The sequence below is a fragment of the Danio rerio genome, chromosome 16 (assembly GCF_049306965.1).
Source record: "Danio rerio strain Tuebingen ecotype United States chromosome 16, GRCz12tu, whole genome shotgun sequence".
In the NCBI taxonomy this organism is placed as follows: Eukaryota; Metazoa; Chordata; class Actinopteri; order Cypriniformes; family Danionidae; genus Danio; species Danio rerio.
The window spans coordinates 9,047,501-9,065,000 of record NC_133191.1 but is presented as its reverse complement, the minus strand read 5'-3'; the positions used below and the strand labels follow the sequence as shown (position 1 = coordinate 9,065,000).

Genomic DNA, 17,500 nt, shown 5'->3' with positions numbered 1-17,500 from the left:
TTTTCTCCAACGAAAGCGTAAATAAATGGATTTACGCAGCAGTGTGTGAGCGCGATTGTCTCTGTCACATCCATGGCCATATTGATAATCTTATAAGGCTCACAGCTTGTCAACATGTCAAATTCGTGCAAGGTTTTCAGGAACACCACCACATTGTAGGGCACCCAGAAGACCACAAACATGATAACAATGCCCAAGATGAGCTTTATGGCCCGATTTTTCTTAGAGTTTTTTGTCTTCTTTACAACCATCAGTACCCTCAGGTAGCAGTAGGCTATAATGGGCAAAGAGATGAACAGTCCAACTGCATTTTCACCAAAGTTACGGAAAAGCTTCCACTTTCTGGCCGACTCAGGAGGATAGTGTCTCTGACAACTGTTGGATTCGCTATCCTTGACCACCTCTGCGAAAATGACCTCTGGAAGGGCTGCGCCAATGGAAACCATCCAAATAATGACACTTGCCACAATGCCGTAGCGCAGCATCTTTGCTCCTAGCACTGCGACGGCGTGTACGATGACGAGATAGCGATCCACGCTCATGAGAGTCACAAAAAAGATCCCGCTGTAAAATCCCACCTGGTACGCACCCGCCATAGCTTTACACATTGCATCAGTTTTCAGATAGTGACCTTGAGCATAGAGAGCCCAGAAGGGCAGCGAGAGAACCATTAGTAGATCGGACATGGCCAGATTCAGCAGGCAGAGGTTTGTCATATTTTTCACATGCATGCTTTTCAGGAGTACCCATAAGACGATGATGTTTCCAACAAGGCCGAGCACAAAAACCATGTAGAAAATGGCAGCCTTGATGTGTGGATTTAGGGATCCCTCTTCTGTATTACACATGGTCACTTCATAATAGTAATCAGTTAAGGGTTCCATACTGTAAGAAACAGAAAATGTATATTAGTGACATACTTTTAAACAAAATAAATTGTATGACATCCTTATAATTGATCACACAGGTTTTATTGTTGACTATAAGTAGGCCCACACGAAATCTGAGCGCGCTGAATTCCTCAGATTTTCTGCAGATTTTTAGCACCTCATTAATTCTGTTTATTTACTTGAGTAAATGTGTGTACATCTATATTTATTCGTTTTTTAAATGAATTACAGTAATATTAATGAGTAATGTGAAAATGTTCATCTGATTTATGTACAATGCAGTTTGTACAGTAATATTTAATATTATTAATAGTCTTTTAGTAGAGATATTATATGAGAGACTTGCTTTGTTTACCAAATAATGTTAATTCAATTGGATTTGGATTTTAAACATGAAATAAAAGTTAAAAAGATATATTTATTTTATTTCACATAGTAAGGTTATAGTTATGATACTCCTAAAATAATTTAGCAGAAATAACAAAATTCTCTGCAGAAATAGCAAAAAACATCCGCAGATTCCATCTGGCCCTAACTATGATAGATAGATTGCATTATACTGTTGCAAAAACAGTAGGGTTGAATATTATTATTATTATTATTATTATTATTATTATTATTATTATTAATTATGTTGAAAATTCTTTGAATTGTTTAATTTTAACATAATGTAATATCAGAGGTGGGAAGTTACAAAGTACAAATACTTCATTACTGTACTTAAGTAGATTTTTCTGGTATCAGTACTCCTCTAATATTTTTCTGACATTGTTTTTCTCTATTTTTCTCCTTACATTTTTTACACAAATATCTGTAATTTTTCCTCCTTACATTTTTAAATCGGGATCGGTACATTCTTTTTCATGTGCTTAGTGGCGCGATCTATATTATTTCTTGTCATTGCAGAAATTGTACTCCTGTTTAATTGTCAGTCAGCCTATTTTTCATTGCGCGTTTTTTTTTTTTTTTTTTTTTTACCTCTGATCACGCACTGTAGGCGTGTTTATTAAAGCTTACCATAGGAACGGCTAACACGAATGATACAGAGTCCGCGATGTAAACATGAATGTTTTCGGGCTCTATTTTAACAATCTAGGTGCAAAGTCTAAAGCGCAGGGCGCGAAAGCATTAAGGGCATGTCCCAATCCACTTTTGCTATTTAAAAGATGGAAAAATACGCTCTGTGCCGCAGTGCCTAGTCTAACAGGGTTGTGATTATTCTCTTAATGAGTTATAGGTGTGTTTTGAGAATAAACCAATCAGATTCTCATCTACCATTCCCCTTTAGGATCAGTTGAGTCGCACCAGGGCGCATTTGCTTTTTACATGGCGGACTTTGTAAGTGGAAAAACTGAACACTTTTCTAGCGAGAAAACCGTTAAACAGAGCATCTGCAGTGCGAGGATAAAGAAAGAGCCTCCTCCAATCTGCCTTTACTTTCACTTTCTCTCTTCTGTGGATTAGGAAACATGTTTTATGCACACACATCCATCAGCCTACATAAATAATTTTGCTTGTTAAGAGCAAAGATTAGTTTCAAAACTATTTCTAAATTCAGTTCTAATTTCCAGCAAATGAATAAATGAACAATAATAATGAAGTGTGGTAAAAAAAAAATTATATCCAAGGCCACATGCTGTGCCCCATATGGTCCAAAACCTGACAGGTGGACAAATCTAAGCTTGTTTTTAATAAAACAAATATAAATATGCATATAATAAATAATACTACAAACAATAATAATAATAATAATAATAACATTAAACCAAAGCAAATTGTCATGAATCAAGACGGCATGAAGGCAGTGGATTTTATATTTATGCAGAAAATAGTTTTTTTTAAATATTTAAATCCTTTAATTCTTTTTCATTTGTAAAGATATTTGTGTATTTTTGTACATCCTCTGTGTTTTTAGCAATGTGTAAGTGAGGCTTACAACTGACGTGCTCTGCACTGGACTTTTAGCTGGTCTATTATAGTTCTTCAAAATTGTAATACACCAACAATGCGCCTTAACACACCTCTTTTCTAGACCGAAACAGCCATGAGTCAAAAGTATTTGTACTGTGCGATTTTTAAATAAAATTTTAATTAATTGATAACCTTATATGTTATATAAAATATTACACAATTCTACAAAACAAAACAAAAACAAATAGGGAAATCATATGTGCTGTTTGAAGATAATAAAGCAGCTTTAGCATAATTCAAACATTTATTTATAGTAAAATACATTCAGTTTTTTATTTCATGAAAAGAAAAAAGTATGTTTTGACAAAATTAAGTGTTAAATTTAGTGAAGTTTATTCATAAACTAATTTCGAGAGCATCACGTGATTATGATTGAACACGGCTGGTTATGCGTTAGCATGCATGATCCACCAATTAGGCCATTCCTAACCCACTATAAAGAGCCAGGGTTTTTTCACTACAGTCATCTTCGATTTGAAGAATCCCCCTTTCCACCCCTACCTCTTCACGTTTTCTATTCATAGGGCTGCACGGTGGCCCAGTGGTTAGCACTGTTGCCTCACAGCAAGAACGGCACAGGTTCAATATATATATTTATATATATTTATATATATATATATATATATATATATATATATATATATATATATATATATATATATATATAAATATATATATATATATATATATATATATATATAAATATATATATATAAATATATATATATATATATATATATATATATATATATATATATAAATATATATATATAAATATATATATATATATATATATAAATATATATATATATATATATATATATATATATATATATATATATATATATATATATATATATATATATATATTTATATATATATATATATTTATATATATATATATATATATATATATATATATATATATATATATATATATATATATATATATATATATATATATATATATATATATATATATATATATATTTATATATATATATATATATATTTATATATATATATATATTTATATTTTTATATATATATATATTTATATATATATATATATATATATATATTTATATTTATATATATATATATTTATATATATTTATATTTATATATATATATATTTATATATATAAATATATATATATATATATATATATATATATATATATATATAAATATATATATATATATATATATATATATATTTATATATATATATATATATATATATATATATATATATATATATATATATATATATATATATATATATATATATATATTTATATATATATATATATATTTATATATATATATATATATTTATATATATTTATATATATATATATATATATATATATATATATATATATATATATTTATATTTATATATATTTATATTTATATTTATATATATATATATATATTTATATTTATATATATATATATATATATATATATATATATATATATATATATATATATATATATATTTATTTATTTATTTATATTTATATATATATATATATATATATATATATATATATATATATATATATATATATATATATATATATATATATATATATTTTTTTTTTTTTTATATATATATATATATATATATATATATGCATGCATGTCTGTGTTATTTATGTAAAATTTGGCCCGGGATAACGTTTTTTTTTTTTTTTTTTTTTTTTTTGCATCTGGCCCTCAGCCCAATAAGTTTGGACACCCCCGATTTAACCCAAATTTGCCTTGAAACAACCCAGCAGTTTTAGAGCGCTATGCGTTTCAGAAAACTAAGAGTAATTTAGTTTTAGGTACATGTTATACATAAATTCTGCGTCATAATTTGTTGAGTACACTCTAAGATTAAGTATTTTTAAATTCAAATATAGGTGAATTTAACCACTGGATTATTTTTTAACATTTTAACTTAATATTTTTGACCCAAATGTTGGGTTTGTCCACATTACGCAAATTACATTTAGAATACGAATCTATTACAAATATAGATTAATCTAACCACTAATTTATTTAGAAATTTGTAAACATTTTTAACCCAGATAAACATTGGGTTTGTCCATATTTAACTGACATTTGAGTTGAAACCACTGGCATTAAATAAATTCCTCTAATATTTCAATATAAAATATAAGAGTACAAACAGTTTGATTCACTGCTAAATCAAAGCTCAAAGCAGCCACATTCAGACCTCTTACTTTCAAGGAGGTCGTAGTAATGCTGAAAAACCACAAGGCTCAGAAACATCCCACCGCAATCCCACTATCATTCAATCGGTGTCTGTGATCTCTTATACTGTTACAATTACAGTACTTGTACAGTACAATTAAAAAGGAAGTTCAAGGGACTAACAAATCTCATCTTACATGCGATTATAACCATTTAATGTAATATATTGAGCAGTTCAAACAACACGTCCTGCTTTATTGATAAATCATAAACAATCTGAATTTTAAAAAAGAATCTGTTTACCTGGTCGTATGCGCTTGGGTCATGATAATTGCTGCCACTCTGGTTGTTGAGATCCTCAGACTTTGTTCATAGAGTACATTTCACCCCCTTTCTGTACATTTGCCCTCAGCAAATTTCCTGTAAAATGAAGCATGTTCATGTGTGAGTGTGCTTTTCTGCATAACAGTATCTTGCAATACGAAGCGAAGATCTGAACACATTTCCTGTCAGTGCACTGAGGTTAGCGAGTTTGGATGCTTAAAAGAAATTCCAGCGGAATAGATTAAACAATAAATCTTAGTCATTTGAGTCTATGATGGCTACTGAATGAACGCTAATATCTCCCCCCACCCACTATTTATAGATAGTGTTTTAAAAACAGTGCCACCCCACACTGATAAATATGAATGTCTGGCATGCTGAAAGAGCAATATCTGTGCTCCTTTTCACCTTTAGAGATGAGTCAGTTTACAGCAATATAAAAAATAAAGTGAAACTGATGGGTTTTTTTTTTTTTTTTAGAAAATTAAGTATGGCTGTCATTCAGGAATTTGCCTCTTTTCAGTACTTGCCTTGATTTTTTTAAATGCATTCATTTGAATGTAAACTTTTAGGCATTTTGTGCTCAAAGTGCAGCGTACTTTGAAAATATTTTCTTACGGTATGTTAGAATCACTGATAGCATATTAAAAAATTTCAGATATTAATTAGGAATTAGTCATTTCAAAATCTGTTCATTTTCAAACAGGCTGCTTAAAACATGTTACTTTCAAAGTGTTGTGTGCGTTCAAATTTTGTTCAGTTAGGTTACTCAATATTGGTGTCTTCCTTCTTAACATGACATTCTCAATATTCCTTTAGTGTCTTTAGTTTCTTTAGTTCCAAGTTATTTGATGCAGTGCACTTATGGCCCATTTCCACTGAGTAGTACGGTACGGGTCGATACGTGTAACCTTTATCAAGCTTGCGTTTCCACTGCCAAACGGGTGTGGTGTACGAACAAAAATTTCAGACGACATAATTTTTACTCGAGGAAATGTCACCGTAAAGCCGTACGTGTCATTCACATATCATATGAGCAGCACTTCTCACAAAACAGAGGCTTTAAACACATAAATACTTGTGTATAAATGTTCATTACTTTTCTATGAACATGATTTGATTATAACTGCGGATCAACGAAATAGCCTACTGTAACGTCTGCAATTACATGAAAGAAATAAAGGCAACAAATATAAACACATATAGACCCTTACAGTTTCTGATATGTTATCAATTACAGAAACACAAAACATACATTTAGTCCTTATTTGGGTTCAAAAACAACATAGAATATAGCCCACAGTCAGTGCAAACCTCTCATCTGTGTCTTTAATCTTCAGCAGCACATGTAACCTCTGTTAGAAAGTATTTCCGTCGTACTGAGTTCATAATAGTCCAAAAGGCGGTGATAATAGTTAAAAATGGCAGTTTGTTCATGTTTTTGGTTGCAGAAGCATCATTTGCTGCTGTTTTTCTGGCTTCTCCTTTGTTTTTCAAGCTTCTCTCTCGCTTTTGTCTGCTTCTGAAAGGATCGGATATCATAGCGCTTCAATGATCACGCACACATTATTAATATGAGCTCAAGTTCGTTACTTCAAATGTAGACGCGCAGCGAGCTCTATGGAGAAAGTGAACTGCTTGCCCTTTTTATACAGGCTCGTAAAACAACAACAGGACACAGCTGATTTTGTTCTTGTTGGTTTTGTGGCTGTACATCAACACGACGACAAGGTTTGTTTGAGCTTGGGTTGACCATGGCTTGTTATTATATGTATATATTATTACGGTGTAATGTCTCAGCTGTGTTTTTAAAAGTGGCGCTTCCCTTGTTTTCATTCTCCTGCGCATCTAGCTCTGCCTTATGGTACCCTTTGGGCCTGTTGGTACACTTTGTTAAGGGTGACCAAAAAGTGGTCCGGTATGGTTCACTTTTAGGTACCCTTCGACAGTGGAAATGGCCATAAAAGCATACCAAACCGAACCATACCGTACCGTACCACTCAGTGGAAATGGACCAATATAGGTCAAGTATTGATCTCAGATATATTACATTCAGCCCTGGATGCCAAATTCTATCAGAAAGCAGTCCACTTTTATAATGTCCAAACAATTAGTCTTGCATTGCTTTACCTTTTAGTTTGAATGTAGAAGGAAGCAATGCTGCATTGAATGATTAAGGCATAGCTGCCTCTAGGGAGGAAAGTTAGGACAAGTCTAAGGGCTCCCAGAGTTAATATAGGGGGCCCAATCAAACCCCACCACTCCCACACACACTCTTCATTTTCATCCACGACACACTCCAACCCCCACCCTCTCATTCTTTTCTTTTGTCAGTGACACCCTGCCCATTCTTCACTTTCGTCCATGACACAACCTACCTCCCACTTCACTTTCCTCTGCGACACCGACAAAAATATTGTCATAGGGCCAGTACCGGCTAGCGGCACCGCTGGTTTAAGAACCACACAAGATGCTGTATGATTAACAGGTAAAGCAACAATCATGTTTCTTGTTTCTACATTATTGTAATTTTAATTGAGTTGCAAACATCCCCACTAAATTAAAATGTTAGAACTAAACACATGATAAAATCCCTTAAATGTTATGTCAGCATCTGTTTTATCATTTTTGCATACATAGACATTTGTATACTCACTTAGATATTACACTTAATCTTCCATAATAGATGTGTGAGAGCCAATCATGCAATCTTTTGTATAAAAGATGACCAAACAGGAGTCTAAATTTGGACTGTCAATGAAAATCTATTTAAGATCTAGAAATATTCAAACGAAAACAAACTTCACCAATCGATGAAGTGAAGCAAAAAAAAAAAACTCGAGAGAAACCAGACTCTTTTTGGGTATGACCATTTCTCCCTTGGCCAAACTTCTTGTGCAGAGCTGCAGTGTTGGCGCTGGAGGCTGGAGATGGTCCCAAAAATAGAGTAGTCATCAAAAAGACAGACTTTATATGTGCTGTCAATCGTTCTTGTTCTTGACTGGTCAATTTTTGCACTGTTAGATGTCTAGGTTTACACTGATAGCCTAAATAACCATACAATCATAATACTAAGAATCCACAAATTCTTCAACTCATAAGAAGAACAAATCTGATATTTGTTTAAAAGCATCAACTAAAAGAAAATCGGTTTTAAACACTGCATAGAATTTTGTAGATGCTGTTTTAATACCTGCATTTGTCAAGATTAAACAGGATGTTGAATGCAATTGTCACTCCACAAAACTGTGTTTGTATAGAACAGGGTTACACCCTAATGGAGATTTTCCACTGCACAGTATGGCTTAGTTCATCTCTGTTTGTTTATGCAGTATTGCTGAGTTTACAGACATAGTGTTGCACTGCCTCTACTGCTATGGCAATCTGAATCGCCTCATTCAGCAATACATTTACATTTTACATTTACATTTAGTCATTTAGCAGACGCTTTTATCCAAAGCGACTTACAAATGAGGACAAGGAAGCAATTTACACAACTAAGAGCAACAATGAATAAGTGCTAAAAATAGCACTTGAATAGTGGTTGACTTAATTTTTAAGAGCATTAATTTCCTCTGGTACCACACTTTTTAAATGTGTGTGTATTTTTGACTTGAGTTGTACACACCAACTTTAAAGATATATGAAACTGTCAAGTGCCTCAAGCCTCACATAGGCAAATTATAAATACTTGGACAGTCATTTCACATGAAAAGGAACATCTGCACCTCATCTACTCGCTAATTTATTTTAGTGTCTCATGTAGCAAATTCAATGATCCAGGGGATGATTCTGTCTGGCCAAACAGAATCTGCAATGTTTACTTCACATTTTGATAATGGTATGGCTTGATTGGATCATCAGCCAAGGGGGTAATAAAAAAAAGTACAATGAGCTGTAGGCTCCCCCTAAAAGATAGATGTACTGAACCGAACAGTAGCTACCATTCAGTGGAGAAGCGCCTTATGGCCGGGAAACACCAAGTCGATGATTGGCTGTTGGGCTATAAATGGTGTCTAAATGGTAGCTACCAAACTGAACCAGCTGTCGGTGCCCACCTCCAGCTTTCAGGGGATCATCAGCTTCCTGACAGACAGGCAGCAGGTAGAAAAGCTGGGAAACTTCATATCAAACTCCCGCACCAAAAGCATTGGTGCCCCACAGGGATGCATCCTCTCATCACTGCTCTTCTTTCTTTACACCAACAATTGTACTGCAGAAGACCCTTCTGTCAAGCTCCTGACATTTGCAGATGACACAAAAGTCATTGGACTCATCCAGGATGGTGACAAGTCTGCTTATAGACAGGAAGTAGAGTAGCTGACTGTCTGGTGCAGTCTTAACAACGTGGAGCTGAACAAACTGAAAACAGTGAAGATGGTTGCAGACTTTAGGAACCCCCCCCCACCCCCCCACCCCCCCCCCCCCCCCCCCCATCAGCCACCAAATCAGATATAAGGCTGCAGCAGACTCCCAGGACAGCTGAGAGGATTATTGCTGTGCACCTGCCCAACCACCAGGATTTGTGCATCTCCAGAAGGAGGAAACAGGCAGGTTACATCATTTAAGTCCACTCGCACACAGGCCAGAAACTGTTCAGACTTCTCAGGCAGATGCTACAGATCTTTATGCACACCAACATCAAGGCATTTAAAAAAAACTGTTTTTCCTCTGGCCATCTCCAACTCAAACAGTTAGCTTATCAGGTGCTATCTGTTTTCATGTGGTCATAAACAAACATGACCCTTAATGTTTATGGTCTTTGTAACCAATAAAGGCATATAATTGTAAATACAGTGCATCCGTAAAGTATTTATAGCGCTTCACTTTTCCCACTTTTTTTATGTCACAGCCTTATTCCAAAATGGATTTGATTCATTTATTTCTTCAAAAATACAGTACCCCATAATGACAACGTGAAAAAAGATTTTTTGAAATTGTTGCAAATTTATTAAAAATAAAAAACCTGCAAAATCACATGTACAGAAGTATTCACAACCTTTGCTCAATACTTTGTTGATTCACCTTTAGCAGCAATTACAGCCTCGAGTCTTTTTAAATATGATGCCACAAGCTTGGCACACCTGTCTTTGGGAACTTTTGCCCATTCCTCTTAGCAGTACCTCTCAAGCTCTATCAGATTGGATGGGAAGCGACGGTGTACAGCCATTTTCAGATTTCTCCAGAGATTTTCAATAGGATTTAGGTCTGGGCTCTGGCTGGACCACTCAAGGACATTCACTGAGTTGTTGTGAAACCACTCCATTGATATTTTGGCAGTGTGCTTTGGGTCATTGTCCTGCTGGTAGATGAATCGTAGCCCCAGTTTGAGGTCAAGAGCACTCTGAAGCAGGTTTTTAATCAGGATGTCTCTGTACATTGCTGCGTTCATCTTTCCCTTTATCCTGATTAGTCTTTTAGTTCCTGCTGCTTAAAAAAAACATCCCCACAGCATGATGCTGGTGGTGCTATGCTTCACTGTAGGGATGGTATTAGCCTGGTGATGAGCGGTGCCTGGTTTTCTCCAAATTTTTAGAAAATTCCAGGCCGGTAGTGGCTTCTGTCTGGCCATTCTACCATACAGGCCTGATTGGTGTATTGCTGCACAGATGATTGTCCTTCTGTAAGGTTCTCCTCTCTCTACAGAAGAACGCTGAAGGTCAGACAAGGTGACCATTGCGTTATTGATCACCTCCCTTACTAAGGCCCTTCTCCCCTGATCACTCAGCTTAGATGGCTGGCCAGCTCTAGGAAGATTCCTGGTGGTTCCAAACATCTTCCACTTACAGACCCTAGTAGCAAAGAATTCTGGCCCAGATTTGGCAAAAAGCTGGCACAGCAGGCATTCATCCGGCACTGGCATACAGCATGTGGGCCAAACCTTGCCCGGGTTTGGCAGAGGTGGCACCGTTTTTAAGGCGGCACACAAGATTTGGGCCAGATGAAACACGTAGTATTTGGCCCAGATTTAAAAATTTGATAAGTGGGCCATGTGAGTTTGGCCAGTCTTGACCTACATTTAAAATACACTAAAATCATTTTTGAGTAAAGAAAAAAAATTCTACCAATCAGGTCACTTTGAGAAAAAGCGTGCCCATAGTGTGCTTAAAGCGCATCACTCTAGGGGTTTATCAATTTCATTGTAATCGTGACACACCAACCTATCTGGCCCAGTTCAGGCCCAGTCATGAGTTATTAACTTGGCTGAGACTTGGCCAAGATATGGTCTGTGTTTGGCCCTTGTCTGGAAGCCAGATTTGGTCCAGTCATGTACCGTAATTCACTGAGGCATGTGGGCCAAGCAAAACCTGATTGTGTGGGCCAGAGCTGGGCCAGAGAAATTTGGCTATGTGGGGATGATGGAGGCCACTGTGCTCATTGGAACTTTTAGAGCAGCAGAAATGTTTTGTAACCTTCCCCAGCCTTGTACTTGAAGACAATCCTGTCTCAGAGATCTACAAACAATTCCTTTGTCTTCATACTTGGTTTGCGCTTTGACATGCACTGCCAACCCTAGGACCTTATATAGACAGATGTATGCATTTTCAAATCATGTTCAATCAACTGAATTTACCACAGGTGAACTCAAATTAAGCTGCTGAAACATGAAGGAAATAAATGAATTTAATCCATTTTGGAATAAGGCTGCAACATAAAATGAGGAAAAAGTGAAGCATTATGAATACTTTCCGGATGCACTGTACAACCCTAAATCAGAAAAAGTTGGGACAATTAGGTAAACACAAACAAAAAAGAAAGTGGTGATTTCTAAATTTACCATTAGAATACAACACACATTTTTTTTTTTTCAATTTTCCCCCCAAAATAAACACGCATTCTAGTTTTGGTTTTTGCAACACATTTTAAAAAAATGGGACAGGAGCAATTTAGGGCTAGTAATCAGGTAAATTGGTAAAATAATATGATTTGAAAGAAATGACTAGTCCTTTAGGAGCAAAGATGGATACTTTAGAAAACCTTTGTGATACATAGTTACATCCACTAATGCCAGTGAAAACTGTACTGTTCCAAAAGAAAGCCCTGTGTTAATAATGCCGTAGACTTTTCTTGGCTCTGAGGCACCTAGTATGGACCACCACATGAAAGAAACGTGTACTGGGGTCAGATGAATCAGTATTTCAGGTATTTGTTAGGAGAAATGGACGCCTTGAGATATGAACCAAAGAAGAAAAGGATCATCCAGGCTGTTACCAGCAACATGTACAAAAGCCAGGGTCTGTCATGGTCAAGTGCCCTTGGCAAAAGTCCCGGCTGCAGAGGAGGAGCATACAGCTACTTGACTGGCCTGTCTAGAGTCTCGACCTGTCTTCAATAGAGAATTAGGAGGAAAATGAGAGTTGAGATGCATATTTAATCTTGCAGTGAGTTGCGCAGCTGTGATTTTATGTTATTTGGATACATTCGGGGTTACCACCCAGACATTCCTTTCAGACAGCTTCCTCTTGCTTTGCTGCACCAGTGCACAATTTTATAAGAAGGCAAACAGCTGCTTGCAGCTGGATATTATTGTGGATCTAGGGCCTGACCACACCAAACATCTTGTTTTAAAGCTGTTTTCTTTTGACAGTGAGCATTTTGCATCCTGCTTATATGTCCCAGGGGCCCTAACATTTTTCTAAGAGTGTTTTGAGCATCTGCACTTTTAGATATATCCTATATTAGAAAAAACAGTCAATTCTGAGCAGAAAAGGTGTGTGGTCGAGCAAAACATCTTATTCAGAAGTTCCCTAGCGATAAAAACAGTGCACACATCAAAGTAAACCAAAAAACCTGTGCGGCCTCAAGCTTTCATACCTGTGTTGGAGAACTGACAATTTTATCCCAAAAATGATCAGTCTGTCAGATGAACAAGAGCCAGAGTCAGATATTCAATAAAAAAAAGAATAATTCCATTTTTATCGAGCAGAAGCCAGCTTCAGCACTGTCACAGAGTTCGTATGCCGCTCTGCTCACAATCTCAAATCAACAACAATTTTACTCTCACATAAAGTCATTAACTGTGTCATACATATAGATGCTTTAACCTGATTGGATAAAACACGGATAGACAGATAGTAACATTTTCGTGTGTGTGTGTGTGTGTGTGTGCGCGCGTGTGTGTGTGTGTGTGTGTGTGTGTGTAAACTGTTTCCTGTTGCCTCTCCTGTTTCCTGTTGCTCTCTAGCCAAGTGTAGCTGTAGCTTAGCTCACCTGCTCTGCTAAATTCTTTTTTTTTTAATTGATTACGATACGGCGCGGTCAAACACCGCCGATCATATTAAATATTAACTCCATAAATATTAATTACTACCACTGTGAGCTCACTGTGTTAGCATAGCAGCTAACATATTTCAACAGTTCAGCTGTAAGTACTCTAGCTCATCTTTGGCCTGTTTTTCTCTGTTCTATATAACCTTTTACAATACCAAATCAAGACTATAAAACTCTGTCAATCAAATTAATTACTAGCTCTTTTCATTTTACCTTACTTTTCACACTATATATGCTACAGCTAGGTGATATCATTAAAAAAACAGGGAGTTAGCTTCCACTCTTATGCTTATGATACACAACTTTATATCTCCTCTCAACCTGATAATTTGTATGAGTTTACTAAATTAACAGATTATATAGCGGATATTTAAAATTGGATGACTAATTACTTCAACTAAATTCAGATAAAACTGAGGTCTTGTTTAGACCTTATCTTCTTAGTTTAGTCCTTATCTTCAGTCAAAAAATTGGGGGTGATTTTGGATAGCAACCTGTCATTTGAAGACCAGATTTCAAGCATCTTTAAAACTGTATTTTTTCATCTTAAAAATGTTGCCAAACTTTGACATATGCTATCAATGTCTGATGCGGAAAAGCTTATTCATGCTTTCATGACCTCTAGATTAGATCATTGTAATGTGTTACTAGGCGGTTGCCCTGTTGGCCTAGTTAACAAACTTTATCTAGTTCAAAATGCAGCTTCTAGACTGCTTTCTAGAACAATAAACATATTCTTCTAGGTTTTTTTATAATTGCATTGGCTGTCTATTAAATATCGTATACATTTTTAATTTTTATTGACTACCCACAAAGCCCTGAATGGCTTGGCTCCCCAGTATTTGAGGGAACTCCTGGTGTATTATAGCCCCTCGCGTTCAGTTTGCTCAATTAATTCTGGACAATTGAATATTAAAATCAATTGTAGGCAGTAGATCTTTCTCATATCTGGCACCTTAGCTCTGGAACAGCCTTCCTAGCCCAGTTCATGAAGCATAAACACTCTGTCAGTTTAAAACTAGATTAAAGACCCATCTCTCTGCATTGGCTTACACATAAAACAGAAATGCTTTTGAAATCCAAGTCCTCAAAAGGATTGTTAGTCTGCATTATTTAGGGCAACCGGAGCCGGGAACACTTCCCAAAAGACATTATAATTTAAACGGCATCTGCTCTTATATAGTCTGTTTTTATTATTCACGAGGTTTCCATAATCCTGGACCAGGCCGTATCCTGAGAAGCTGCTGTGGTGGTCATGGAGGAGTGGAGAGCATGAGACTGATTCCTGTAAGACCCAGTGATAGACGAGTCCTAACATTGATCCTGAAGGGGCAGCCTGTACACCAGCCGGTGACCATGGCCACCTGCAGCTTCTCCACGATGGACGTCCAGCATTCTCCAGAATGCAGCTATGCACAAGATGTTTGGCCATAGGAGAAATGGTCGTGCCCAACTGAGCCTGGTTTCTCTGAAGGTTTTTTATCCTTCACTTTCAATTGGTGATGGTTTTTCCTCTCCGCTGTCGCCACTGGCTTGCATGGTTCAGGATTTGTAGAGCTGCACATCGATGGATTTGCTCTTCAATCTTCTATGTGAAGCCACTTTGACACAATCTACATTGTAAAAGCGCTATAGAAATAAAGATGAATTGGGAAAAAAAATCATTGTGCAGACAATTCCAAAATATCTTCCAATGAGCTAAGCTAATCAGTGTCTTCAAAATCACTAGAACTCTATAGGCAGGTGTGTTTGATTAGGGTTGGAGCTAAACTCTGCAAGACACCGGCCCTCCACGGCCACCCCTGGGTAAACTCTTGCCACCCCTGTGGCCACCCCAATATGATTTTGCTGTTGATATTATTAACTTAAATGTACTTATGTAAATTCCCAATGTTTCTATAGATAAATAAATAACATGCAGCAACTAAATTATTGTTGGTGCCACTAACGTAGCTGATACACTGTCCCTCTCTTCCCCAGTGGTGGATTTGGGCAATATGCCAAATGCCAGGGCGATGTCGCAAGTATCTTGTTGGGGGCGGCCAGCATTGGGATACCATTTACTTCATGCACATGTGTTAACTTAGAGTGGCAATCCCAGAATAAAGACATTAAGGGCCGTTCACATCTTTTGCACGCGTTCTCTATGTGCAACCGAAACAACGCTGGTGAAAGCAAACTGACGCATGCGCGCAGAAAACCATTGATAAACGCTGATAAAACGCTGATAAAAAACGCGCCGCTCATGCGCCGTGAAACCGGAGTAAGCCTTTTGTGAAGAGGTGTCAGGTGTTTAGTTTTGAAAGTCGACAAAACTAAAGTTTATATAATATGATGATGATACTTTCACCAAGCATGTCTATAAAGCAGAAAGGAGGGATAAAGAGTCAGGGAGGTAAGACTTCATAACATTATTTCTCGGCCATAATTCGGGTCTAAGACCACAGATAATTCTATAAAACACAAATTTTTGTATTCTATAGAATTATCATAACTAATATTCATGCAAAAGGTTCCCTAAGTGATCACTCTGTTACATTGCAGTAACATTTAGGATTGATGTCTGTTATTTATTTAGAATAATAATTGAGTAATAATATTAACATTAATTGTATTTATTTAGAATAAATATAAGTAAATTGTGTGTGTATATATAGTAATGCCTTTTGTTCAGTTTGTTCACTTGTTTGTTTTATTATTTAACTCATTAATCTTAATTAATTTTAGACATGGCATATACTGTATGCTGTACAATAAATGTATGTGAAAAATAACTGAAAAGTTATTTCTATATATGAGAAGTGTTTTTAAAGTAAATATTGATTTTTATTTGGTTTGCACATGAACTTGCTGAATTATTTCAAAGAATAAATTGCGATATTGTAAGACTAATTAATTCAATGAATTAAAATCACATTATTTAATTTACCGGAAACAAAAATATAACATTACACTGAATTCATTTTTTTTGTGTGTGCCACCCCAAGATTTGGTGTGGCCTCTTCTGGCCACCCCTATGAAAATTTTCTGGGGGCGCCACTGTGGCCCTCCACCATCAAGTTTGGCCATCTCAGCACTAGGCTACTCAGGGCTGACCCCAGACCTGTAAAAATGATCCACAAATTAATAGAACACACACATACACAAAATGCTTTGTTTCATAGTCATGACTGTTTCTTGCACTCTCAGCCATCTTATCAAAACTGGTACAATCAACATCCAAGCAGCTTGGTACTACTCAGAAAGTCTATCTTGCATACAAAGGAATTTGCTTAAAAAGAATTAGCACACAAAATGGTAAAGAACTTAGAAAAACAATTGTTTCCAATCCACCAAGAGTTCAGTTCTACTTAAGAGGTCTCCTTGACCAATGACCTGGCTTGGTAGATCCTGAGGAAACAAATCATTTGGCATACAGAAAAAGCAATGACACACATCTCATTCTAGTTTTACTCTGAAAAGGGATGACAGTAAGGTTTCTTGAACTTGGTCATTTTTAGGATGTACCAGAAGAGTGATAAAGAGATAGAGTTGGTGACAACTGCCCTAGAGCGTAGACAGGTGCAGCTGCAGGAGCCACAAATGTGAAACCCATGAACTAGGCAGGCCAACTGGCAAACTGAATCATGTAGCCAAGCTGGATCGTTCGAATGCATTAGCAAGAGGGCTGAGCAGCACTAACCACTCTAGATTGTACCCATGCAAGAGGAACCAAAGAAACAATTGCTGATGTACCAGTGATACGGCGGTAAGCATAGGTATTCAGCCAACCCCACCCCAACTTTTAATCTATAAAAATTTAACAAGTTATAATTTTAATGTTTTTATTTTTT

General features: G+C 35.8%; 2 protein-coding genes across 2 annotated transcripts in view; one reads left to right on the top strand and one right to left on the bottom strand.

Annotated features, from left to right (window-relative positions):
- si:cabz01093077.1 overlaps window positions 1–6,628 on the bottom strand; it is an 8,949-nt gene extending 2,321 nt beyond the window's left edge. The window contains exons 1-2 of the mRNA XM_005173464.5: window positions 5,376–6,628; window positions 1–885 (exon numbers count right to left, since the gene is read on the bottom strand). The exon at window positions 1–885 is cut by the window's left edge and continues 2,321 nt beyond it. Of these exons, the coding sequence (XP_005173521.3) occupies window positions 1–885; window positions 5,376–5,398 (908 nt within the window). The 5' untranslated portion in view covers window positions 5,399–6,628. The remainder of the gene's footprint in view (window positions 886–5,375) is intronic.
- Window positions 1–17,500, top strand: part of LOC141378159 (uncharacterized) — a 416,515-nt gene that overhangs the window by 261,594 nt on the left and 137,421 nt on the right. The window lies entirely within an intron of this gene.